The 27818-nt window shown below is 45.4% G+C and overlaps 1 protein-coding gene across 1 annotated transcript in view; it reads right to left on the bottom strand.

Moving 5' to 3' along the window:
* Positions 1-26903, bottom strand: part of CYP7B1 (cytochrome P450 family 7 subfamily B member 1) — a 106385-nt gene extending 79482 nt beyond the window's left edge. Inside the window, exon 1 of the mRNA XM_083623361.1 lies at positions 26637-26903. Within this exon, the coding sequence (XP_083479487.1) occupies positions 26637-26734 (98 nt within the window). The 5' untranslated portion in view covers positions 26735-26903. The remainder of the gene's footprint in view (positions 1-26636) is intronic.
* Positions 26904-27818: the final 915 nt, after the last annotated feature.

A 27818-nucleotide genomic window follows, 5' to 3' on the forward strand; every position in this document is an offset into this window, starting at 1 on the left:
AGATTTAAACTCCTGGCCAATACAATTTCTCTAAGTAGTTGGATGAAACCCCTCAAAATTCCTCACTTGCGCAAGTTGCTATATGCTTTAAAAGCAACTGTTGCTATAACAGTCCTCTGGGGAAAGTGGTTAGAGAGACTGTGTTGTTCCAAAGTTCAAAATCTGACTGCCTGCCCAGAATTTGTAATGTAAAATATCCTTTTGTTTGCAGCGGCTGTTACAAATCAAAAAGCAATTATGTTTGCAAGATATTCACTGTGTGACTTTTTATCCTTAGGGGAATCCACAAAAATAGCTGTGTTAGAGATTTGTTTGTGAGTGAGTTTTTCAGGGGGGTTTGTTTTGTTTTTGCAAACTTGAATAAGAAAACAAGATTGCCTGAAACAGTTTCCATCCTTTCAGCTGAAACTTTTACACATCTCACATAAGTGTAAAAAACTTGCTACACAGAAATACAGCGGCAATGGTGTTTCCTAGATGGTTACATTGTTCTTCTGACCCATTCTCACATTCTACCCAAAAAGATTCCATGGGCTTGGAGCTTCTTCTACCATATGATACAAAGAGGACTTTTACCGTCCAGGAAATGCACCTTGGATACGAACCAGAAACACAATTTAAGTGAATGGAACAATGTGTGCACAAGAGAATGACTATTTCTGTTTTCCAGACTCCCCCCCCCCCAACTTATTTTTTACTGTCTCAAGTACCAAGATCATCTTTCTGTTCTACTTGCCCCTCAGAACATCCAGGCACCATGATGCTTACTGCTACTCTAAACACTCTAATATAGAAATTCTTAACCTGAACAGAGACTCACTTGACCTAACACAGCAAGTTACATAGACTTCCTGGCACTCTATGTTGCTCCTGTGCAACCTTTCACTTTTTTATTTGTCACCATCCTCTAATGTCATGATAACCCATGGCATTCCTCCCAAGCCTGGAGCTGCAAGTGTGACATGTGTCAGCCTGACAGTTCTTATATAATCCTCAGCCTTTTAGGAAAAGGGCCATAGCTCAATAGGGCATCTGCATTGCATGCAGATGACCCCAGATTTAATCTCACAGCTCCATGTTTGAAATCCTAGAGAGTCACTACCAGCCAGTGTAGACAATACTGGGCATGATGGACCAACGGTCCAATTCCGTATAAGGCAGCTTCCTGTTTCCCCTCCCCAGCTTCAAGGCTGGAAGGAAGGTTGAGGTTATGAGGTTCCTGCATTTTGCCAGGCACCAAAGCAGTACAGGGCCAATCTAAGGACCCACTGATTCCCCTTCCCTTGGTTGCATAGCAGCCAAACCAGCATGGGCCTCTACCATTTTTGGCTTTGCTTCCAAGAACAACCATAGGTGTTGCTCCTACTCTTGTCTTGGATTGGCTAATCTTTCTTGACATTTCTGCTGATCATCAAAACACTATGAGGGAAAGAGACAGAAAGACTTACCTCTGTCTGCCTCACAACCAATGCTTCTTCTAATTCAAACTCCGTTTTCTTCTTCTGAACTTTCTGCTTGAGGCTTATAATTGATCTTGAATGAATACCCTGTTCTCATCTCAAATCTCTTGGCCTGGCCCTTGCCTTTCCAACTTTGAAGACTGCTCTTTTCCTTCAGTTCCAGCCTTGGACCTTCAATATCTATCTCTAACTGCCGTGTCCAGGCTCCATCATAAGTCCCAAGTCCAACTCCATACTTGGTTAGATGGCCCATGTTGGGCTTTCCATCATCCTCCTGATTCTGAGGAAGGATCTGCTAGAAATGTCCATGAATTCACACTAGGACTATTAAATAATCAAATACTTTAGCTGATTTATTTAGCCTCCAAAATGCAAATGTTTCATCAATTACATTTAAATAAAACTGTTCATTCTTGTTCCCTGTTCTCTTCATTCCTTCATACACCCAAGGGAGACTTCATGGTTTGTTAAACCATAACTTCCCACGGCATCTAGAACAGCAAACTGTAGTTCGTCTGCTCCCTGCAAACCTGGTTTGCAATCCTGGGCATGAGAAGAGAGATTTGCTTGAGCAAATCATAAAATTACATCTGAACTGGGTCTATATGTGTGTTTATGTATGTACATGTAAGAACACACTATAAGCTAGCCTTCCATTTTTGTTATGAGGAATAAATGAAAGACATCTGAAGCCAGAAAACACTTTTAAATTCAATTTCTTAAAGCCCCCAAATGAACATAATTTGAACAGATTTGCTTCAGTGTGGAAATCAGATTTAAATTCATGTAGCTTCTTTTCTAAAATTATCACCATGCATTTAATAACCAGTGTTATGCCACAGAATTGTAAATAATCTGGGAAGGAGTAGCAAGTAAGATGCAGATAATGGCAAATATTTGAATCTACCATGTGGGATAAGTTGCCCTTTCCAGCCTTCAGAGAGATATATTTTCTAGCTAATAGCTTTAAATAGCAACCCCAAGAGAAATGTGTTGGGCTGATGTCCATGGCTATCTAATGCCAATGCTGAGAACCCAAATGATCTACTAAAATTAAATATCTTATTGGATCAAGAAGAGGACATAAAGGAGAAGGCACCTTTGCTATTGTCATGAGCTGGAATATCAAAAGTAATTACAGTAAAACTTCAGATATATGGAAACATGTTCCCCAGAGGCAGAAGCTGGTTCATCATTATGCTCTTTTAAAGTCCCACAAATCCAAGATATAATTAACTGCAAGATCAGATCTTATGAATGTGTGGGGATCCAAGGACAGAAATAAAGGGGGAAAACCTTTCACAATGACTTCTTGGCTGTGCTGAGTGCACAGCATAATCCAATCACGTGCACTTTGAGCCTTGTTTCTGCATGCTTCAGAGGAGGCCTAGTACAATTGTATCTTTGTGCAAAGAATCCACCAAAATATTACATGGGCAATGCAGCTGATTGCCTTGCAAACCTCTCCTCCAGAGTATGCCAAGTGGCTTGGCATTTGCTTTTTGTGCTGGAAGCATGACTTAAACCAAAAGTAAAAGGAGAAGGTTCTGAAAAGCCTGAAAGCGTATCAGAAGTAGTTTGGAACAGCAAGCATACATTTTCCCCACCTCATCCAACAAAGTGACAAGGAGTGAAGTACAAAAAGGTATAGCAGCAGAAGGAACAGGAGAAGCAAAGTGTGGCGATCACACAGGGCCCCCGGACGTTTGATGGTCTATTGACCCTGTGCCACTACTGCGATTGCTTTCTTTGCTGCCACCACCCTGTTTCTCCCAGGGACACACGGAGTCCAGACAGTTGTTAACATTAACAAATAATCAAGTTTATTTTTAAATGCAGGAACAAGCTTATGGTTTCAGTTAATTTTTCTTGTCACTTTCTTAGACCTTAGTTCCTAACAACTTCAAATTGATTATTCCCAACTATCTATCTGACTCCACCTGACAATTCCTCTAACTCTCTCACAATACAACTCTACCAACCCACACCTAATCCTCCCTCTTCCTTCTTCAACTCCCATACCTCAACTGACTTTCAAAACCTCCCACTCTAACTTTTACTCCTCCCTTGCATTCCCACTGGCCAATCACATCACACTCATTTAACCCTTTCCTTATGACCCACCTAGGAGGCAAACACCACACAAAGGTTTATTGTTTTCATTGTTTTCAGTATTTTCAATATATGTACGGCACCAATAATGCCAAGTTCACTGGGGGGTAGTCCCCAGTGTAGTCCCCCTCCCCTATGTGTAACTTAAGCACCTATCAATTATGGTTCCCAAAACTGGATGTGTGTGTGTGCGCGCACACACACACTTTAAATGTATGGTGCATACACACCCTGGATTCAAGACAGCAAAGGACTTGTCATGGGTGCCAGGTGTGATTCTACCTAAAGGTAAAGGTAAAGGGTAGAATGACCCCTTGTTGGGAAACTGTGTACGTGTAGCTATTCACACAGAGTCAATTAAGGTTTGGCAGACAGCTAGAAGGCAATTTGAAGGAGTAAGTCTGCCTGGAGATAACAGAGACATGGAGACTGTTCCCTGATTGGTCAAGCTCTCTCAAGGGAGTGATAATGGCCTACTAACTGAGAGTTCTGAGTTCAGTGGTACAGTGTGTCAGTGTAGGAGTTGTGAGTCGTGTCAGAGAGAGCTAGCATAAGATCCGTGTTCTGTTCCTGTAAATAGTCCACTGTATATAATAAACACCTAACTACAAGTTCCTGGTTCCTGCTTCGTCTATCCTGTCTGCAGCCAAGTTGCCAATTGCTTCCATGGATTCTGCATGTACTCTGCTAGGTCTGGCTAAGGTCCTGCAACTAGTCGGAAAGTTGCGAAACACCAAATTGGTTTTGCAAATACCCCTGAGCGTTAGGTCCAGTCGTGGACGACTCTGGGGTTGCGGCGTTCATCTTGCTTTACTGGCTGAGGGAGCCGGCATACAGCTTCCGGGTCATGTGGCCAGCATGACTAAGTCACTTTCTGGAGAACCAGAGCAGCGCACGGAAATGCCGTTTACCTTCCCGCTGGAGCGGTACCTATTTATCTATTTGCACTTTGATGTGCTTTCGAACTGCTAGGTTGGCAGGAGCAGGGACCGAGCAACGGGAGCTCACTCCATCATGGGGATTCGAACCGCCAACCTTCTGATCGGCAAGCCCTAGGCTCTGTGGTTTAAATCACCCAAAACTACCACCCAGGGTTCATACTCCAAGATGATTTAAAATGTGTTAATATGTTGTCTGTTGTTTATGTTTCCCTTCTCATTTTGTACTTTAAGCAGAACCAGACAGCCATGCTCACTGGATCAACACACACTATGCTTCCTTTGCAATAACTGTTTTTTATAAACCAGAAAATGTGCAGCATTTCTATACAAATTAAATTGTAATACATATGGATAAATTATCCAGAGTGCACAAAAATGAAAATTCACTAGACAGCAGTAACAGGAAATCTCCTTCCTTTTCCTGTTGGAGCCTGTTCATTTATTACCTCAGTGTTGTAGTAATGTTTGAAAGCCTGGCACCATCATGGCGGAACCAGTTTCACAGGTCTTGTCCAAGCAATTGCTGTCTGATTTGAAATAGGAAATTGTCTTCTACTAATCCAGACCATTGGTCTCTCTAGCTCAGTAATCTCTACTTGGATTGGAAGTGGTTTTCCAGTATTTCAGATTGAGCATCTTTTCTAGTTCTGTTTGGGAATGACAGAAAGTGAACACAGGGAATTGCTTTATACTGAGCAGGGCCATTGGTCTAGTTAGCTTAGTATTGTCTCCACGGACTGGCAGCAGTCATCTTCTAGATGCTAAGCAGATATTCTGACACTGAGCTACAGCCATGTTCCCAGCTCTTCTAAAACATCACCATGAATGAGCTGGACAGCTTTGTTTAGGGACAGAGTTACAGGACCAGCCTTATTATTGTTGTTAGTGGCATTTATTTATATACAGTGGTACCTCAGGTTAAGTATTTAATTCGTTCCGGAGGTCCGTTCTTAACCTGAAACTGTTCTTAACCTGAAGCACCACTTTAGCTAATGGGGCCTCCCACTGCTGCCACGCCACTGGAGCACGATTTCTGTTCTCATCCTGAAGCAAAGTTCTTAACCCGAGGTACTATTTCTGGGTTAGTGGAGTCTGTAACCTGAAGCGTATGTAACCCAAGGTACCACTGTACTGCCTTAAAATATATTTCCCCTGCTCAAGGCAGCTCAGAGAACAAACACAATATTGAGCAGTGGTGTAGTGTGGGTTGTCAGCACCCGGGACAAGGCAAGTAATTTGTGCCCCCTAACCCGGTAGGGGCAGAGAGCTGCGAGTGTGAGCGCCCCCCCCCGATGTTGCGCCCGGTGCAGCCGGCCCCCCCTGCACCCCCCACGCTACGCCACTGATATTGAGCACTTAAAGCAGAGCTTTCCAAACTTTTCATGTTGGTGACACACTTGTTAGACATGCATTATTTCGCAATGCAGTAATTCAGTTTTACCCACAAACCAGAGGTTAAACTTTCCCCTTTCTAGCCCCAGGAGGAACATAAGGAGCATTTGCGCAACACACTTACACACTGCAGCCGACACACTAAATATGTCATGACACACAGTTTGGAAAGCTCTGAGTTGAAGCATAGAGAAAAAGATTGGTTCCACACACTCACAGATCTGGTCCCAAGGAAGAATATCCACTTACAGTATGACTGCAACTAGTGTTAAAACCCATTCAAAGAGAATCTTATCCTGCATAGGCACTTATGATGATGATGATGATGATGATGATGATGATGATGATGATGATTTATTTGTACCCCGCCCATCTGGCTGAGTTTCCCCAGCCACTCTGGGCAGCTTCCAACAAAGATTAAAAATACATTAAAATGTCACACATTAAAAACTTCCCTGAACAGGGCTGCTTTCAGATGTCTTCCGAATGTCAGGTAGTTGTTTATCTCTTTGACATCTGATGTCAAAGAGACATCAGGGTGCCATTCCACAGGGTGGGTGCCACTACCGAGAAGGCCCTCTGCCTGGTTCCCTATAGCTTTGCTTCTCTCAGTGAGGGAACTGCCAGAAGGCCCTCGGAGATGGACCTCAGTGTGAGGGAATTCACTGAAGACAATTTCTTGTTGAAACTCGTATTGAACCTGGCTCTTGCTCTTAACCCATTCAGTTCTGTTTTAACCTCACTAAGATTTCAATTAAAATTAATGTTCGCCTCAGAAAGAATTGGTGCTTAGAGCCAACATATCTTGCCCAGGAGAATAAGACAAATTTGTCTAAGCTCAAGTATTTCAGCAAGACAGCCTTCTTCAGACTAAGCACTCACCAAGGAAGAAGTAAATTATACATGGAGCTGGGATTAAAAAAGACAATCAAAAGAGGAGGAGGAGTGTTAATAAATCTGTCCTCTGATGAGGATATTCTATTAGAAAATCATTTGTAAGTATATTAACCTGTAAAAACAAATTGCTGATGGGTTCATGGGTTGAATGAAAATATTATGGAGGCCATTAAATACTGAAGAGAATGAACAGGGCACACACCTTCCAGAGAGCAGAGTCAAAATTATTATTATATATTTCTGCCATCACCAGTATCAGCAGTGTTCAGAAGACTGCACTAGCATCAATAGGTTTTTATATAACTCATGTCAGGCTTTCAACATAGAGGGCAACATGAACTTGAGTATTTCTATGTGCTTCCATATCTAAATAAATATAAAAATACAAATGAAAGTCGTAAAATAATAATAAAATTATTTATACCAAACCTTACCCTACAAGAAGCTCAGAGAGAAGCCTCAGTGCTCCATGATGTACATTTGGGCCAAATGCAGGCTCTCAGACTAAGCCAACCAGTGAACTTCATGGTTGACTGGGGATTGAAAGCTAGATTTCCCTGGTCCTATTTTGACTAACCACTATACTTCACTGGCTTGTTTTAATTTCACAGGAAAGTAAGAACGTACAGCCTACCTATCATGCTAGCTTTGTGCTAGCATGATAGGTAGGCTGTCCTATCAACTTTGTGAAGCATGAGAAGTGGCCATAGACAATTTGGCAACATCTGATGCAAGCATGCCTTCCCCTGATTAGCCACAAAAATATATGGGAAGCCTAGTTGACTCAGTGTCAGGCTCTGTAACTTCATCAGATCATAAACCATCCCTGTAGGTTGTGGGTCTGGGCCTAATGTGTCTGAGACAAGAAGGAAATTTTGGGGCACCTCACTGATTGACACTTTGTGGGTTTCCCCTCTCTCCCCTGGGACCAGAGACTGGGAAGAACAGGTTAATTATTTTCTTTGTCACAACTTGTACCTTGTTTTGGAATAAAAATGCACTACTGACAAAAATGAGTAATTACGGAAGAATGATAAGACTAATAGAGCACACAGGATACATCAAGACAGACATTATCATTTTCCTTTGCAAAGAAATTTCATTATAATATGGCTTGTAAATGCATTTACTTTGCATTTTTAGGGAGGAAGAAATATTAAAGGAATGTGTTTAAGGAAATCATGAGACACAGGATGTCCTCTTGGACAAACCTTTGCTGCTCCAAAATGCACACAAGTGCTAAAAATAATGCAAAAAACCCACAAGCATTTGGTCAAGAGGCATCACCCTTCTTGAACCGACTGCTAGTTTCCTGTGTTCCCAGAATATTTTTATCAACTGGCATACAGCTCTGTACCATATGGCATGGCACACTAACGAGTAAAGAACTTGATTTAAATATACAGGGAAATAAAAATAAATGTTATACCTATACAGGAGCAAATAAAGCTACACAGTCATAGGCCCCAAAGCTCTTCTTGCAGGGAGAATTTTGGGTTATTCCAAAATAAAACAAAAGCAACACAAATCTGTGGCATCTTACGAGGTGTCACCACTAAATATAACAGTCATTTTAATCACTATTTAAAGCTTCTTTCTCCTATCACCATAGTTATGTATGGATTGGTACATGTTCCTTAGGAGGAAAAGAAAAAGCAATGGAGGTTTCAGCTTGGGGTTCTAAAAAGCAGTGACCCAAGATTTAGTTTCTGTCAACCACTATCTCAGATTATATTCTGTGACTGGAGAAGCTGGGTTAAATATTACCTTGCATTTATTTGTTAGTTAAAACATTCATACACTACTCTTCAATCCAGTGAAAATAACACATAATGTATAGCATAAAATATACCATTTTAGCATTTTGTCTTGCTAAATATTGTGAGCCACAAGGGATAGGTTTATGATAGAAAGGCAGGGTATGGATGTTTCAGTCTTCAAGATAGTAGAGAACGCATAAACCATCTTACTGCCCTGCCTTGTAAGAATAAGATAAATTCAGAGAATCTAGAAAAGCCACATGCACAAAACCATTGGCTAACTTGATGTTAGTACAGAGGAATTTTAAATGTATGTTTTGTTTCCAATAGATCGTCTAAATGGTGAGCATCTCAAAAACATGGTTCCAAAACATGGTCAGCATGTTTTAAAAGGTGCTTACCATAGACTCCAGTATGCAAGCATACCAGGGGACGCAGACTGCTGTCATATCAAGATGGCAAGACTGTGAACCAGTGGTGCTTAAATTTGACACTGGCCACATGCAGTGGCGTAGCATGGGTTGTCAGCACCCGGGGCAAGGCAAGTAATTTGCGCCCCCTAACCCGTGGATTTGCGCCCCCTAACCCGTGGATTTGCGCCCCCTAACCCATGGATTTGCCCTAACCCCAGATGTTGCGCCCGGTGCGGCCCGCCCCCCCTGCACCCCCCACGCTACGCCACTGGCCACATGGTTTATGTGTGGTGACATCTTGTCTATAGAGGGCAAAAGACCTCTTTAGGAAGACCAAGACCGCCAGGGTTTAAACCAGGACTCAAAGCCTTTGGAATTTACCCATTCATAGATTAATAGTGCATTGTTATAAAAAGTGATCATCCTATCAACTCACTTTCCAGAAGCATTTTACAGGTCAAAACCTGAACCTACAATTCAAAATAAACAAAATGATCTATTACAAACAATCCCACAGAAAATTGAATTCCTGGATCTGAATTCACAAGTACAAGTTAGTACTGCAAATCAACATTTTTCCACCTTCGCCGCATCAAGCAGTTGGTCCCTTACCTTTCCCGCCCTGACCTGGCCACAGTGATCCATGCGACGGTCACCTCCAGGCTTGACCACTGTAATTCGCTCTACGTGGGGCTGCCCTTGAAGCTGTTCCAGAAACTCCAGTGGGTGCAGAATGCTGCAGAGAGGCTCCTCACGGGGTCTCTGCCATGGGAGCATATTCACCCAGTGCTTTTCCAGCTGCACTGGCTCCCGGTGGAGTACAGGGTCAGATTTAAGGTGCTGGTTTTGACCTTTAAAGCCCTTCATGGCCTAGGACCCTCGTACCTACGGGACTGCTTCTGGTATGCCCCACGGAGGACCTTAAAGTCCATAAATAGCAACACCCTAGAGGTCCCGGGCCCTAAGGAAGACAGATTAGCCTCAACCAGAGCCAGGGCCTTTTCAACACTGGCTCCAGCCTGGGCTCCAGCTCTGTCTCATGAGACCAGGGCCCTGCAGGATCTGATTTCTTTCTGCCGGGCCTGTAAGACAGAGTTGTTCCACCTGGCCTTCAGCTTGGAATGAATTTGATTCCCTCCCCCTCTTCTTTTTTCCTTTCTCCTCCTGTGGATTTGAATTTCCATTGAAATGAGGCTGTATTTTAATGTTTTAATTTGTATTTTAATCTTGTTTTTAAGTTGTATTTCAATCAATTTGTTTTTATATCGGGTGTTAGCCGCCCTGAGCCTGGTCTTGACTGGGGAGGGCAGGGTATAAATAATTTTTTTAAAAAAAGAAGAAGAAGAAAGAAGCAGCACTCTTCTCAGTTTTGATTTGTGCAAACACAAAAGAATAGCATGCTAGATGTCAGCCAAGTGGTTTATTTAAACATGAATTATTTTTATAGCTACTATTAAAAGCAAAATGGCAAGAGACATTTGTTTTCCTGCCATAAAAATAGGGTACCTTGAAAGATTCCTTTAAAAAAGTTACAAAAAAAAAGTTCAGAGAGAGAAAGAACCATCTGGGGCCATCAAGATGCTGCCGAACTACAACTTCCATCATCCCAGACCATTGGCCATGCTGGCTGGGAGTGATGGGAGTTGTGGTACAACACTATTTGGTGGGCCTCGGGTTTTCCACTGTTTATATAAGCAGGGCTAATTCCATACATGTTAATCTTGTAGCACTAAAACAGACTAAGAAATATACTTTAACGTAACATTTCATGGGTCAGAACTCATTTTGTCAGTTGAATGAAAAGACAGGTTCATTCAGAAGAGAGCCGGAGGAGAACTTGACTGGCTGAACAGGAGAAACTATGAAGATGTCATTTAGCCCACTGATTAAAGTGGGGGGGGGGGAGATGGAGAGAGAACTGTTTTGTTAAAGAGGTTTGCTGCAGAGATTCTGTGTGAATAACACTTTTCAAATTGTCCCTCAAACTTCTAGTACACAATTATCCTGCAGTCCACTGTGGGTTAAACCACAGAGCCTAGGACTCGCTGATCAGAAGGTCAGGGGTTCGAATCCCCACAACGGGGTGAGCTCCCGTTGCTCAGTCCCAGCTACTGCCAACCTAGAAGTTCAAAAGCACGTCAAAGTGCAAGTAGATAAATAGGTACTGCTCCGATGGGAAGGTAAAGACTCTCCTCCCTGGAAGAGAGGGGAGTGATTGTGGGCGGGAGCCCGAGCTCCGCCCCTAGCAGGGAGCGTTAGCCCCCTGCCTCCTCCTCTCACCTGGCTGGCGCCCACGCCCCTCGGCAGGCACCCAACCAGGTGCCTCCGAGGGGGCGTTTACAGCAGCCTTTTGCTGCGGCGCCAGCTCCTCCTTGGCCTCATTCTTCTCTCCGTCTTCTCGTCGCGAGTCATCGCAGGGAAAGTCATCGTGGGGAAGAGCTCAGCCACGAGGTTTGGAGTCGGGGGGTGTTTGTGTGTGTGGAGGCTGTCTGGTTCCTGGCTTGCCTTTTTAAATTTAGGAGGCTTGCGTGCGCTCATTGCTTTACTGCTTTTAAAAACCTAGGCACCCAAGTTTGCCTTGCTGTCTTGTTGTGTCCTCTTTTCTGAGTAAATACCTACATTTAACCTTTTATTTTCCCCCACTCCTGGTGCTGGATTTGTTTGGGCGGTTTAAGTGCGAATTACCTTTCTTAAGCTGCAGCTTGTTCCTTTGCCCAGCACATGGTCTCTCCACCACCAGCGAGGTCTGAGTGTGAGTGCCGTCTTTTTATCTCCCTTGTCTCCTCACTTTCCTTCCCCGGCTTCTGCCTTGGTGGCTGTGCATTTCATTTTAATTTTGGCCAGGGTGCCTGTATGTTTTTTCCCTCTATTGCCCTTGCCTGTTCCTCTCTAATTTTAAGTTGTGTGTGTGTGTGCTGGCAGCGTGTGTTTGTGCCTGCCGTTTGTTGATTTATTACTCTTTTAGTGTGGGTTTGATTTACCCTGCCATCCCTTTGGTACCACTTAAATCGGGAGCCCCCTCTGGAATTTTAAATGATGCCGGGGCTTAGAATAGACTGTGCACTTAAACCTCACCCCTCTTACTTTATCTAAGCCACCACCCCCCTCTTTGCTTGGCATTTGGGGGAAGAAATAAGGCAGGGCTTGGGGCAGACAATTCAGGGTTTCTGATCAGGGAACCATTCCTCAGCATTGTACATTTATACAGTCCCAGCTACTGCCAATCTAGAAGTTCAAAAGCACGTCAAAGTGCAAGTAGATAAATAGGTACTGCTCCGATGGGAAGGTAAACGGCATTTCCGTGTGCTGCTCTGGTTCGCCAGAAGCTGCTTAGTCATGCTGGCCACATGACCCTGAAGCTGTACACCGGCTCCCTCGGCCAATAAAGCGAGATGAGCGCCGCAACCCCAGAGTCAGCCACGACTGGACCTAATGGTCAGGGGTCCCTTTACCTTTACCTTTACATCCAAGTGTCATCAAATATGTCTGCCTACATTAGCCACATTCTATTACGGCCCAGAGCACTCAGGATCCTTAGTTAAATTTACTGAATATTTATACCTCACTTTTCTATGAAGACAATAATCAAAGCAGGTTACAATACACAAAACATAACAAAGGAAAGCAAAACATTAAATATTAAGGGACCATCAACAGTAAATCAGCATGTCTGAAACAGTATCTGCCTCAATTAGTAGAACTCTAAACCAGGGGTCACCAACCAAGTACCTGCAGGTGCCATGATGCCTACGAAGGCTTCCCTTGGAGAGATGCCCCAAACTCTGAGCTTCCATTTGTTTGGGGGTTTTTTGGGGGGGGTTAAGTCTCCCAGAACAAATATTATGGGGCAAAGGATGCAGGCACCTTCTATGTGATTTCTGTGAAGTGAGAGTGGTGTGGCTATTTTTCCCCTGGTTCTGACGAATGTTCCTTGTTATTAGGCAGCAACAGTATCAGTGGGAGGTGTGGACAGGTGGGTGTGATCTCCATAATCAAGACCAGCAGGACATAGATAACTTCTTGTGAATAAGGCTGTCAAGGCTGTTTAATTTTCTCATTTTGTGTCATGCTATGCTCCCCATAGGGACACGGGTGGTGCTGCGGGTTAAACCACAGAGCCTAGGACTTGCCGATCAGAAGGTTGACGGTTCGAATCCCAGTGACGGGGTGAGCTCCTGTTGCTCAGTCCCTGCTCCTGCCAACCTAGCAGTTCGAAAGCATGTCAAAGTGCAAGTAGATAAATAGATACCACTCCGGCAGGAAGGTAAATGGCTTTTCCGTGTGCTGCTCTGGTTCGCCAGAAGCGGCTTAGTCATGCTGGCCACATGACCCGGGAGCTGTACACCGGCTCCCTCGGCCAATAAAACGAGATGAGCGCCGCAACCCCAAAGTCGGCAACAACTGGACCTAATGGTCAGGGGTCCCTTTACCTTTTTATGCTCCCCATGGTTCTGCCCCCTTCATGGCACCCATTTTCTTTTACTGGCTGCCCCAACCTTCTTCTGAAATTTAAAATGAGCTAGTCCAAACAGGTTGGCAACCCATCATCTATCAAAGCAGATTAAGAATTTGTGGGCTTCCTACAGGAATCTGGTTGGGCACTGTGAGAAGTGGATGCTAGATTAGATGGGTCTTGGGCCTGATCTGACATGGCTCTTCTTATATTCTTAGCAAGGAAAAAAAATGATGGTTGGATGGACCTATGTGGATAGTCAATGTGTTGCTTTCCATTTGTTGGACTCCAATTCTCATTGGTCCCTAGCAGTGCCTCTAGCATTGTGCCTCTAAAGGTCGTTAGCACCACATCCATGAACACTATGATGGCCTTGAGGACTTCCTTACGGCCAGCAAAGTATCTGAGCATTCCTTTCACTACCTCCTTTTTTCTTCCTTGGAAAGCATGTAAAGCTGAAGGAGAAAGTTGAAAGAATGCTACTCAATCCCACTTCCTTTTTCAGTCTAATTGTTTTAAGGGTCAGAACAGTTGAACAGAGGGAAGAGTGACCAGGAAAAGGGGGCAGGGTGGAGTAGGAAGGAAAAGAGAGTGATCTTGGAGAAAATAATAATAACAACAACAACAACAACAACAACAACAACAACAACAACAACAATAGTAATAATTTATACCCCGCCCATCTGGCTGGGTTTCTCACACCTCTCTGGGTGGCTTCCAACAAAATATTAAAAATACAACAAAACATCAAACATTAAAAACTTCCCTAAACAGGGCTGGCTGCCTTCAGATGTCTTCTAAAAGTCAGATAGTTGTTTATTTCCTTGACATCTGATGGGAGGGAGTAATGAGAGTCTGGGTGTGGCAAAGGGAAGAAAGTGAGATGCTACGTGAGAGAGATTTGCATGTGTATGTACACACACAAACTGGATTCAGTTAAATGAATCATCTTGAAGTTGTGTAGTTTTCACACACAAGCACACACATACATAGCCCAACTAACATTGAGCAAACATTTAAAAATTACGGATTTGGTACTCTTCAGTGTTGCCATGCAGCAAAAACATGGGTTCTTATGGATCATCAGGTCACCTCTTGACCCACAAATGTGTTCTGTGGCTTTTTGTGTATGGTTTTCTTGCCATCTTGTGTAAAAATCATGAATGTATGCCTTTTCTTAGTATTTTAGTGGTGCTGGCAAGTTCTGCGATTTTTACTGTGCAATCTACCAATGTATAGTTTAATTTGATGGTATTCTTTTGGGTAGGGGATGGCTCTGTGTAAAATCATGCAAATTCAAGAGGATCCATTTTATTTCTCCTGGATCTCACTTCTCCCCATGCTTCATAAAATACTTAAATCATTTTTGTGTGCACATATGCATATACACTGTCTGGGTGGGGAAGGAAGAACCAAAGGTGGTGGTGCCCTCTCTCAAAATTCCAGCTGTGCCCTTTGGCTGAAAAAATGTTGGAGGCCCCTTCTCTAGGTGGATGTTCCTACCAAAATCTAATCTCTCGAGCATAAACGACCTAGCATGAAAAGCAATAAGCTACTGAATGAGAATGATCATGAAAAAGGCAATAAGTAGTGTACATTACTATGGCATGGCAACGAAAATAGAGTGTTTTCAATGCTACACTCTCTTCTGCCGTTAACATTTTATAACCTAGTAAAACCTTCTTGCTATTTTCCTTTCAATTAAAAACATCTAACATCCTTTTAGGTATAGAATTAGTCATTTGCCATTCACATCCTTCCTCTAAATGGGCCATTTGAGCCTCTGAAGATATTAAAAGACACAATTTGAAAGGTAAAAATGGCAGAAGCATTCTTGGCTCAAAAGTAATACCAATAGCCCAGACACTCTCCAAAGACTGCAAAAATATACAAACAGGATTTCCAAATGTGTGCACTAAACCAGAATGAGGCAATAGTTTATCTAACTCACTCTAATACATCCTGAAACAATTATATATTCATAGATGGATTTAAAAAAAAAAAATTAGAGTCCCTGGCATGTGCAGAACAAAAAAAAAAGTAAGCAGAAAACATGGCAATCTCCCTTTAAAAATAAGACCATAAACAGAACATCCACAACGTATTTGCTGGATAAATGCTCATAGTTGAGAACACAGAAGGGTGTTTTCACTGAGCTGGTACACAACTCTACTATCTCAAAAATACAGTGTTATGTTTTTGGTTCCAAGCTTTATACCCAAAGCTATTGAGGCAATGAGATCTATGAATAAAGTTGGAGGGGTTGCAGTATTCCTACCTATGGTAGGATTCTGATGTTCTTCAAGAGCCACCATCAGTGATGTCAAAAAGTACTTCTTCACACAGCACAGAGTTAAACTATGGCATTTGCTACCACAAGAGGCAGTGATGGCCACAATCTTGGACGGTCTTAAAAGAGGAGTAGACAAATTCAGAGAGGCTATCAATGGCCACAAACCATATATTTACATTTGGCATTCTGGCAAAAATGAAGGCATAAAAATGAAAAGACAGAAGGCTACATCTTTCCATGCTTTCTGAGACTGGATCAAAGCAGAAAAACTATCATATATGGATACAGATGCAGATGTTTTATATAAGTGGAGTTTGACTTTTGGCTCATTTGGTTTCAAAGAGATGTTAGTAGACCTATAATTTGTCACAAAGAAGGAAATGTTCTAGGGCAGGAATGGGGAAACTCTTGTCATCCAAATGTTGTTGGATGTCACCAGCTCCAGAGATCATAGCTAATAGCAGGGATGAGAGGAGCTACAGTCCAATGACATCTGAAGGACCCCATAATCCCTGCCTTTGTTTTAGAAATATAGCTTAGTTCAGGGAAATGGTTCCCTGTAGAATAATGTTAGGTAATTATTATTTGGAAGCAAACTTACACAACATTGTTCTTCATATGGCAAACATTACTGGTACATTTAATCTCTTGCCTGTGTGCCGGGACTCCCAATAAACAGGAGCCTTTATGCAAGCACTTCAAAACTGCATGGTAAAAAGACCAAAGCAAGTGAACATGAAAATATGCACATACAGTGGTGCCCCGCAAGACGAATGCCTCGCAAGACGGAAAACCCGCTAGACGAAAGGGTTTTCCGTTTTGGAGGTGCTTCGCAAAACGAATTTCCTATGGGCTTGCTTCGCAAGACGAAAATGTCTTGCGAGTTCCTGCGGGGTTTTTTCCTTTCCCCCCCCCTTTTTCCCAAGCTGCTAAGCCGCTTATCAGCTGATCCGCTAAGCCGCTAAACAGCTGATCGCTAAGCCGCTTATCAGCTGATCAGCTAAGCTGCTTAACAGCTGATCCGCTAAGCCGCTTATCAGCTGATCTGCTAAGCCCGCTAAGCCGCTAATAGCTCTAATCCGCTAAGCCGCTAATGGGCTTGCTTCGCAAGACGAAAAAACCGCAAGACGAAGAGACTCGCGGAACGGATTCTTTTCGTCTTGCGAAGCACCACTGTACTCTTATTTGTTTCAGTGCAGATTTGTGTATGTGTGTGTGTTGTACAACAGCCATATAATGAGGGAACAACAAGAAATCTCCAAAGAATGGGCTAGTTTATAGGTTTTAGCAAAGTTTCACCTCTCACCATACCCACTTTCAATTACTCTGGTGCCACAACTGTTTCCAACTAAACACTGAGTTTTGTGAGGTGTGGCATTGTATCTTGGAAGGCCCCTACCCTAAGGAGATCCAAGAGGGCCACTCTGTGATCCCATATACAACCAGCTGATAATTTCTGATTTCTGCCAACCTTCCATAAAGAAAGCATAAACATAAAACTGCCTAAAGGTATGATTCAAAATAATAATAAAAAACTAAAAGGCCAAAACACGTGACTCCTCAATGCACCATCCCACTCCCTCAAAGGCCTGGGCAAAGATGCACATCTTTACTTCAGTTTACGTATTGCATTTTAATCAAAAGGCTGTGTGTGTATCTACAGACACAGCAGATGCAGACTCACGGCATTAACTAAGTCTTTGCCATGTAAGAGTAACACCTCCTTCTCCCACTCTTCCGCCTCAGGCTGAGAGGCAAGTGGCACAAGGCAAGTGGAGGCTGCAAGAAACAACCTCTGCTACCTCCCTTCTTGCTCTCAGAGGTGCGGAGGTAAAGATTAAGCCTGCCACAACAACCACCCAGAAAGTATGTGAGCGAGAGAAGGCAATAGCTATTCCTGCAGCCCCACCCCTTCTTGCTCACTCTCTCTCTCTGGGCCACAAAGAGAAAGAGAGTGAGCAACAGTTGTTGGGACTGCAGGAATAACCATTGCCTTCTCTCACTCACATGCTTTCTGTGAGTGCTGCTGGAGACCACAATCCATCACATCTGCCTGCCCTGCCTCTCTCTGGATGGTGCAGCAAAGAAGGTTGGTCCCACAGGGCCAAATCCCCACCACTACTCTGACCAGAGGAAGGCAGAAGCAGCTGCTCATGCGAGGAGCAAACCTCTGAATCTTTTCTCATCCTCTGGGCAAGAGCACAGAGGAAGAAGCAGAGCCACCTCTGTAGCATGGAGATGTGGACATGGCCTATTCTCATTTGCCCACTCTGGGATGAGTGCAGGGACAACTCTGGCTCCAATCCTTTCCCCTCTGCAGCCCCACAACAGAAGGTAACAAGCAGAGTCAAGCACGCTACCAGAAGCAAGACTTCCTTTAGAAAATGGAATGGGAACGAAAAGAAGCTAACACTGGCAAAAGAAATGCAGGCAGGCTTCCAGGGACAGGGAGTGGCATGTTGTGAAGATAGCATGGGGAATGCCCTCACACACTCACAGTAGCGTGATAAAAGGCTGGCAGGTGGGCATGGGGGCGTGTGATAGCAGCAGGAGCAAAAACACAAGGAGGTAGGTGAGGCGAAAGAAAGGAGAGACAAGTAGCTAGGAGGAGAACCTTTGCCCCAGAGAGAGAGAAGAAAAACAAGGGAAACGCCTGTGAGAGGCAAGTCAGGGAAGTAGAGCAAAGTTCTAAGTACCGTATTTTTCGCTCCATTGGACGCACCGGACCATAGGACGCACCGGACCATAGGAGGGGGAGAACAGGGAAAAATTTTTTTTTCTTGTTCTCCCGCTCTAAAACGAGGTGCGTTCAAGGTACATTCACCAGAGCTTGTGGGGCTGGCGGTGGGGGGAAGCGCTACTTTCCCTCACCGCCAGCCTCAAAGATCCCTGAAGCCTTTGGAGCGCAGCGCCCCGCTGCCCTGCAGAAGCTTTGCGCGCAGCCGTCCCCAAGCTAGAGCAGCGAGACGGAGCGCTCCGCCTCGCTGTTCTGGCTTGGAAACAGCCTTGCTAGCCTCTGCAGGACAGCAGGGTGAAGGCACCCCGCTGCCCTGGAGAGGCTTTGCGCGCAGCCATCCCCAAGCTAGAGCAGCGAGACGGAGCGCTCCGCCTCGCTGTTCTGGCTTGGGAACAGCCTTGCTAGCCTCTGCAGGACAGCAGGGTGAAGGCACCCCACTGCCCTGGAGAGGCTTTGCGCGCAGCCATCCCCAAGCTAGAGCAGCGAGACGGAGCCCTACATCTCGCTGTTCTGGCTTGGAAACAGCCTTGCTAGCCTCTGCAGGACAGCAGGGTGAAGGCACCCCGCTGCCCTGGAGAGGCTTTGCGCGCAGCCATCCCCAAGCTAGAGCAGCGAGACGGAGCCCTCCGCCTCGCTGTTCTGCCTTGGGAACAGCCTTGCTAGCTTCTGCAGGACAGCGGGGTGAAGACACCCCGCTGCCCTGGAGAGGCTGTGCGCGCAACCATCCCCAAGCTAGAGCAGCGAGACGGAGCCCTCCATCTCGCTGTTCTGGCTTGGAAACAGCCTTGCTAGCCTCTGCAGGACAGCAGGGTGAAGGCACCCCGCTGCCCTGGAGAGGCTGTGCACGCAACCATCCCCAAGCTAGAGCAGCGAGACGGAGCCCTCCGTCTCGCTGTTCTGGCTTGGAAACAGCCTTGCTAGCCTCTGTAGGAGAGTGGGGTGAAGGCACCCCGCTGCCTGGAGAGGCTTTGCGCGCAGCCACCCCCAAGCTAGAGCAGCGAGACGGAGCCCTCCGCCTCGCTGTTCTGCCTTGGGAACAGCCTTGCTAGCCTCTGTAGGACAGCGGGGTGAAGGCACCCCGCTGCCCTGGAGAGGCTGTGCGCGCAGCAGTCCCCAAGCTAGAGCAGCGAGACGGAGCGCTCCGCAGTGCTCCGTCTTCCTGTTCTGGCTTTGGGCTTAGCGGCGCAGCCTGCATTCGCTCTATAGGACGCACACACATTTCCCCTTAATTTTTGGAGGGGAAAATGTGCGTCATATAGAACGAAAAATACGGTACTACTTATAATAAAAGGGATCCTGTGATCACACAGGCAGAACCTGGACTAAGGAACCATTCCAGGTCCCTAAGGCTTCTCAGGGGGGTGAGGTGTTATAGGGAACAAGAATCCTGACACAAACAATAATGGATGCTAATTAGGAATATGAAGAGCACATTGCTAAAATCATAAAAGCCCAAGCAAAAAAAATGCTTTAAATACACCAGCAATAGATTATCAGCTAGGAAGGGAGCTGGGCCTTTGGATGACAAGAGTCAAAGGCGTGATAGAGGAGGATAAGGAGAATGCAGAGAAACGTTTGTCAGATTGCTGTGCCTGAACTAACTTTTGCAGAGAGGGAGTCTGAGGAACTGCAACAAAAAGTGGTGACAAGGAATGATGTTCTAGGCCTAATAGATGAATTGTTAAAGATAAAATAACCAAGCACACAGAAGAACAAGCCTTGCCAATTTTACTTTCAAAAAGTAAAATTCCTGACATCCGTGAAATTGTTGAGCTTTTTTGGGGGGAAACCTAAGCTTTTTGAACTGCTTTTTCCATCATGTTGCCATATATCCAGGTTTTCCATGACATTTTGCCAATTCAAGATATTTCCTCCCTGACACCTTTTTTTACACCCGAAAGCAAGGACATGTCAAGAATTTCCGTAATGTATGGCAAGCCTACCAAAGAACAGCCAACATGGCTTCTGCAAGTCCTGCCTCACTATTTTGTAGACTGCTTTAATAATGTCAGCAGGCATAAAGCTAGGTGTGACTCAGTTGACATAGTGTATTAGAACTTCCGAAAAGCTTTTGACAAAATGTCTCATCAAAGATCCTGAGTAACCTTGGCAGTCATGGAATATGAGGAGAGGTCCTATTGTAGATCAGGAAGTAGTTAAGAAACAGGAATTACAGAATAGAACCATATAGACAGTTCTCCCAATGGAGAGGGGTAGAAAGCGGAGTCCCACAAGTATTGGTAGACAAGTACTGGGATATGAATGATAAGGTCATCTGTGGCCTCAATAGCTATGTTCTACCTCAGCGACGGGGATGCGGGTGGCGCTGTGGGTTAAACCACAGAGCCTAGGGCTTGCTGATCAGAAGGTTGGCGGTTCGAATCCCCGCGACGGGGTGAGCTCCCGTTGTTCGGTCCCAGCTCCTGCCAACCTAGCAGTTTGAAAGCACAAATGGCAAGTAGATAAATAGGTACCGCTCCAGCGGGAAGGTAAACGGCGTTTCCGTGTGCTGCTCTGGTTTGCCAGAAGCGGCTTAGTCATGCTGGCCACATGACCAGGAAACTGTCTGTGGACAAACACCGGCTCCCTCGGCCAATAAAGCGAGATGAGCGCCGCAACCCCAGAGTTGGTCACGACTGGATCTAATGGTCAGGGGTGCCTTTACCTTTACCTCAGCGACAGTATGCCTTTGAATACTGTGTGGCTGATTAGCTGCTTTCTCTGTGCAAAGGTCAGAGGGGGCAGGGCTTCTGTTGAGGTAGGTGATAAGCTGTTGGAGGAGCTTGTCAGAGCTTGTAGGGCAGCGGCGCGCGCCTAGTGGCGCGCGCAGTTTGATCCATCTTTTAGATTTAGGGGAGCTAGTCTCAAACGTTTGTTGGGGGAGATATAGGTTTATTTGGGGGGATTTATTTGTCCTGTCTTCACGCTTTTTATGGTGGAGGACCGCTGTAGTCACCCCCAACGACACCTTCTCAAGATGGAGGGTGAGGGAACAGCTGCAGTCGCCTGTGGTTCCTGCGCAATGTTTGCCATCTTGCCAAAGGTTGCAGGCAGCTTTACCTGCAGCAATTGCATGTTGATTGCCCTCTTAAAAGACAAAGTCCAGCAACTGGAGGAACGTGTAGCTACGCTCCAAAGAATTAGAGAGCTGGAGCTCTTCTTGGAAGCAACAGAGCACACCGTCTCCACCAAGGAGGAGACAGGGGACTCCCCTGAGAAGGAGGCTAGTTCACCAACACAGGAGCCAGATATATGGAGAAACGTGACTCAAAGAAGTAGGAGGCCCAGGGTTCGCTCTGATTGTTTAGAAATACGCAATCGCTTTGAGGTCCTTTCCCCTAGCATGGAAGACGAAGAGCAGACTCCATTTGAGGATCTCTCCCTCATTACAGTCGATCAGGTATATGAAGACGAGCAGCAAAGGCAGTCCTCAGGGAATGTGCAGGCGACCTTGGAACGGACAGCTCACGGAAGAACCCCGACCAGACCTAAGAGGAGGCGTGTAGTGGTGATAGGGGATTCCCTACTGAGGGGAACAGAAGCAGTGATCTGTGGGCCTGACAAGATGTCTCGGGAAGTGTGCTGTCTCCCCGGGGCTAAGATCCAAGATGTAACTGAACGACTGCAAGGAATCATAAAACCCACTGACAAATACCCCTTCCTCTTGGTTCATGTGGGAACCAATGACACTGCAAGCAATAGCCTCCAGAAGATCAAAAGAGATTACGAGGCTCTGGGCAGGAAATTGAAGCAATTAAATGCACAAATTGTCATCTCATCTGTCCTCCCAGTTGAACGACGTGGCCCAGGGAGAGAGGGAAAAATAGTGGAAGTGAACAACTGGCTTCGCAAATGGTGTAAACAGGAACGGTTTGGATTCTTAGATCACGGAATGCAGTTTCTTGAAGATGGACTTCTGGCAAGCGATGGGCTGCACCTCACAACGGTTGGGAAGAATGTTTTTGCAAAAAATCTCAGAAACCTCATCAGGAGGGCTTTAAACTGACTAATGTGGGGGAGGGAGACAGTGCTCCTGAAGGTAGGAGTCTATCAATTGATGAAGATGATCATCCAAATGTCATAGACCGAATGGAGCAAACAGCACGCAGACCTAGTGGTGGGAGGAAAAAATCCTTAAATAAGAGACACGGGGGAATGATTAATGGACTTCAATGTCTGTACACTAATGCGCAAAGCATGGGAAATAAACAAGATGAGCTTGAGCTCTTGGTACAGCAAACTAAATATGACATAATAGGAATCACTGAAACCTGGTGGGATAAGTCCCACGATTGGAATGTAATAATGGAGGGATACAATCTATTTCAGAGAAACAGACCAGACAAGAAAGGAGGAGGAGTGGCGTTATATGTCAGGGATGTGTATACCTGTGAAGAGATCCAAGGTTTAGAACCTCAAAGCCAAAGTGAGAGCATTTGGGTCAAAATTAAGGGAGAGAAGAATAACAGTGACCTCATTGTGGGAGTTTACTATAGATCCCCAAGCCAAACGGAGGACATAGATGATGCCTTCCTGGAACAGATGGCCAAGCATGCAAAAGGAAGGGAGATAGTAGTAATGGGGGACTTCAATTACCCGGATATTTGTTGGATGTCAAACTCAGCCAAGAGCATAAGGTCAAACAGATTCCTCACTGGCCTTGCAGACAACTTCATTGTCCAGAAAGTGGGAGAAGCAACAAGAGGAACAGCCATTTTAGATCTGGTCCTAACCAATGTTGATGACCTGGTTAGTGGGGTAGAAGTGGAAGGATCATTAGGCGCGAGTGATCATGCTCTTCTGAAGTTTACTATACAGCGGAAAGGAGCAGCCAAGCATACTAGGACTCAATTTCTCGACTTTAAGAAAGCCGACTTCATAAAACTTAGGGAAGTGCTTGGTGAGATCCCATGGACAGTAATACTAAAAGGAAAGGGAGTTCATGATGGCTGGGAGTTTGTTAAGAGGGAGATAGTAAAAGCACAACTTCAGGCAATACCAATGAGACGGAAACATGGAAGGTGCCTAAAGAAGCCAGGGTGGCTATCTAAAGAACTTTTAACTGAGTTTAGATTAAAAAAGGATGTGTACAAAAAATGGAAAAGGGGGGAAACCACCAAAGAGGAATTCAAACAAATAGCCAGCACGTGTAGACACAAAGTCAGAAAAGCTAAAGCACAGAATGAACTCAGGCTTGCTAGAGAGGTTAAAAGCAACAAAAAAGGCTTTTATGGGTATGTTCGTAGCAAAAGGAAGAACAAAGAAACAGTGGGGTCACTCAGAGGAGAAGATGGTGAAATGCAAACAGGGGACACAGAAAGGGCTGAACTCCTCAATGCCTTCTTTGCCTCAGTCTTCTCCGATAAAGAAAACAATGCCCGACCTGAAGAATTTGGAGCAAATGATTCAGCAGAGGAAACACAGCCCAGAATAACTAAGGAGATAGTACAAGAATACTTGGCTAGTCTAGATGTATTCAAGTCTCCAGGCCCAGATGAACTGCATCCAAGAGTATTAAAAGAACTGGCAGATGTGATCTCAGAACCACTGGCAGTCATCTTTGAGAATTCCTGGAGAACAGGCAAAGTCCCGGCAGACTGGAGGAGGGCAAATGTTGTCCCTATTTTCAAAAAGGGGAAAAGAGAGGACCCAAATAATTACCGCCCAGTCAGTCTGACATCAATACCAGGGAAGATTCTGGAGCAGATCATTAAGCAAACAGTCTGTGAGCACCTAGAAAGGAATGCTGTGATCACCAATAGTCAGCATGGATTTCTGAAAAATAAGTCATGTCAGACTAACCTGATCTCGTTTTTTGACAGAATTACAAGCCTGGTAGATGAAGGGAACACAGTGGATGTAGCCTACCTTGATTTCAGCAAGGCATTTGACAAGGTGCCCCATGATATTCTTGTAAAGAAGCTGGTAAAATGCGGTCTTGACTATGCTACCACTCAGTGGATTTGTAACTGGCTGACTGACCGAACCCAAAGGGTGCTCATCAATGGTTCCTCTTCATCCTGGAGAAGAGTGACTAGTGGAGTGCCACAGGGTTCTGTCTTGGGCCTGGTCTTATTCAACATCTTTATCAACGACTTGGATGATGGACTCAAGGGCATCCTGATCAAATTTGCAGATGACACCAAACTGGGAGGGGTGGCTAACACCCCAGAGGACAGGATCATACTTCAAAACGACCTTGACAGATTAGAGAACTGGGCCAAAACAAACAAGATGAATTTTAACAGGGAGAAATGTAAAGTATTGCACTTGGGCAAAAAAAATGAGAGGCACAAATACAAGATGGGTGACACCTGGCTTGAGAGCACTACATGTGAAAAGGATCTAGGAGTCTTGGTTGACCACAAACTTGACATGAGCCAACAGTGTGACGCGGCAGCTAAAAAAGCCAATGCAATTCTGGGCTGCATCAATAGGAGTATAGCATCTAGATCAAGGGAAGTAATAGTGCCACTGTATTCTGCTCTGGTCAGACCTCACCTGGAGTACTGTGTCCAGTTCTGGGCACCACAGTTCAAGAAGGACATTGACAAACTGGAACGTGTCCAGAGGAGGGCAACCAAAATGGTCAAAGGCCTGGAAACGATGCCTTACGAGGAACGGCTAAGGGAGCTGGGCATGTTTAGCCTGGAGAAGAGGAGATTAAGGGGTGGTATGATAGCCATGTTCAAATATATAAAAGGATGTCACATAGAGGAGGGAGAAAGGTTGTTTTCTGCTGCTCCAGAGAAGCGGACACGGAGCAATGGATCCAAACTACAAGAAAGAAGATTCCACCTAAACATTAGGAAGAACTTCCTGACAGTAAGAGCTGTTCGACAGTGGAATTTGCTGCCAAGGAGTGTGGTGGAGTCTCCTTCTTTGGAGGTCTTTAAGCAGAGGCTTGACAACCATATGTCAGGAGTGCTCTGATGGTGTTTCCTGCTTGGCAGGGGGTTGGACTCGATGGCCCTTGTGGTCTCTTCCAACTCTATGATTCTATGATTCTATGAATAGCAGTTGCTGAGAATCACAAATAGGGAGAGCACTGTAGCACTGATGCCCTGTTTGTGGGATTCCCATGGGCATCCAATGATTGGTATTAGGACCTGTGTTTTATAACTTGTCCATAAATTATGTAGATTTCAAGGTGAACAGGGTGAGCAGTAAGGCAGCCAAGTTTGTTGATGAAATTGTTCAGGATGATTAAAACAAAAAGTTAAACGAAAAATGGAATTGCAATGTGCTCCAAAAGGATCTCTCCAACCCAGGTGAATGGACACGAAAATGGCAAATGCAATTCAATGTAAACAAATGCACATCGGATCTGAACTGGCAGTGACTGACCAGGAACAAGATCATGGGGTCACAGCAGAAAGACTGATGAAGAGGCCAATCCAGTGTACAGCAGATGTGAAGAAGGTAAATTCCATGCTAGAAGTCATCAGGAAAGGAATTGAAATAAAAAGACCAGAGGAGGGGCACACAAGCAAGAGGCCCACTACAGCTTTGCCTGGGGATGGGTGCTTATTTTGGGGTAGTTGCTTCTCATGCATCCACAAACTTTGTTGCAGCAATATTGCTGGCATCAAAATGCTAGGCTGCATTCGCACGCACTCCATCCAGTTTTCCCTTTCATGGGGAAATCAGATATGTTAAAGAAAACCTGTTGCCAACGCCCCCTTTGCCCATTGAGCAACCGTCTGGAATGGCTCTCATTCACTCTCCCACGGTGGTGTGACTCTGGGGCTTTGTGGAAAGGTGAATGCTCGAGGGGCCACCCAAATCATGTTGCCAGGTCGCCACAACCTACAACACTCCCTGGTAAAACCTGACGCCTCTCGTGTAGGAAACGTCCCAGAGAGATCGCCCCCGGTCGTTGCAGCAAACTCAAAATAAGAGAGAGTATGAGTGTGTGGTGCCAGTTTAAAAAGATAACAGCGTTAAGTGGATCTATAAATCTGCTAATCGTTACGGGGCACAATCGCTATCTTTCCCCCTTCGTTTTCTGCAAAGTTAACCTTGGTGCATCAGAGCCAACTTTGAAACAGGATCCAAGTTCACCTTGACTCTGCCGGGTCTTCCGGTCCTGCAGGATCTCAACAACCCTGCTGCGATCTCCTGTAGCCAGCAGAGCGACGGCACTGCAGCCAGGCAATCTCTCTCCTCCTTTCTTACCTTTTCCGCCTGTAGGAAACACAGAGCGCCAAGAGCGCCAGAGCAGTAGCGAGCGCCAGGCCGTAGGTGCGAGGGGACAGCAGCTCGAGGAGGCCCATTTTGGGGGAGCTCGGCTCCTTCGACGTGCTTCTGTCGCTCTTCCCGCCGCAGAGACTTCCCTCTCTGCCAGCAAACTTCAGGCATCTCCCGCCAGGGAACTCTCGCTCCCGGTTCCCTCCCGCAGCGTTACAGGAAGTTTGGACAGCAACGGGGGAAAGAAAAAAACAGCGAGCAACAACGGCGTTCCGATTGGAAGGCGAGCGCAGTGGGGCGGCCCCAGGGAAGATCCCAGCCCCGCCCCACCGTCGAAGGAGAGCGACTGGAAGAGCCGCTTGGGAAGCGCGGAAGAGACGGGCAAAGACCCCGCGCGCTCCCTTCTTCAGGGAAGTTGGATCTCAGGGTCCGGCTTCCCATTGGAGGAGAGAAGGGAGGAAGCTGGGGGAGAGCTGGCCGCGAGGAGCGAAGGAGGATGATTATTATTCCACAGAAGCTGCTCCAGAAAGGAAAGAAGGCAGATCGTCGCCCTGATGTCTGGGGAAAGCGACGGCCTGAGAAAGAATCAGTTTCTGGGTGTATTTTTTTACGGGTGTATTCAGGCTCCGCAGCGCATTTGCTGATCTAGTAATTGATTTACCAGACTACTAACAGATCCTGACAGAGCTCCTAATCCAGACCTGCGATTGTTTTCAGCGCAAGGTAAAGGGAAGAGAGAAGGCTGGTGTCCTGCGTCAATATAACACAATGCATCACTATTTGAAAGTAAAATAAGTTCCGTTCAGTGTAGCTGAAGTTGGATTTTAGCCTTACTGTTCACCCTCCCCCCCCCACACACACACCAAAAGGACATCAGATAAGGCTCCAGACCTGAGCACTGGAAAGTAACTAATGTAACACCCCTCTTTTAAAAAGGGATCTTTATATTACAGGCTGCTCAGCTTAATGTCTGTCCCAGAAAACTGGTGGAAAGTAGGAGTACAGATAAAATAACCAAGCATATAAAAGAAGTCTTTCTGAAGCAGAACCAGGGCTGCTTCTGCAAGGGCAAGTTGTGTCTCACAAACTTCTGAAAGAGTTCTTAGAGAGTGTTAACAAGCAGAGCTGTCTTTATCTGGAGATGCAAAGGGTGCAGGGCACCCAGGCACC

Source organism: Podarcis filfolensis (genome assembly GCF_964270895.1).
Source record: "Podarcis filfolensis genome assembly, chromosome: 7".
In the NCBI taxonomy this organism is placed as follows: domain Eukaryota; kingdom Metazoa; phylum Chordata; class Lepidosauria; order Squamata; family Lacertidae; genus Podarcis; species Podarcis filfolensis.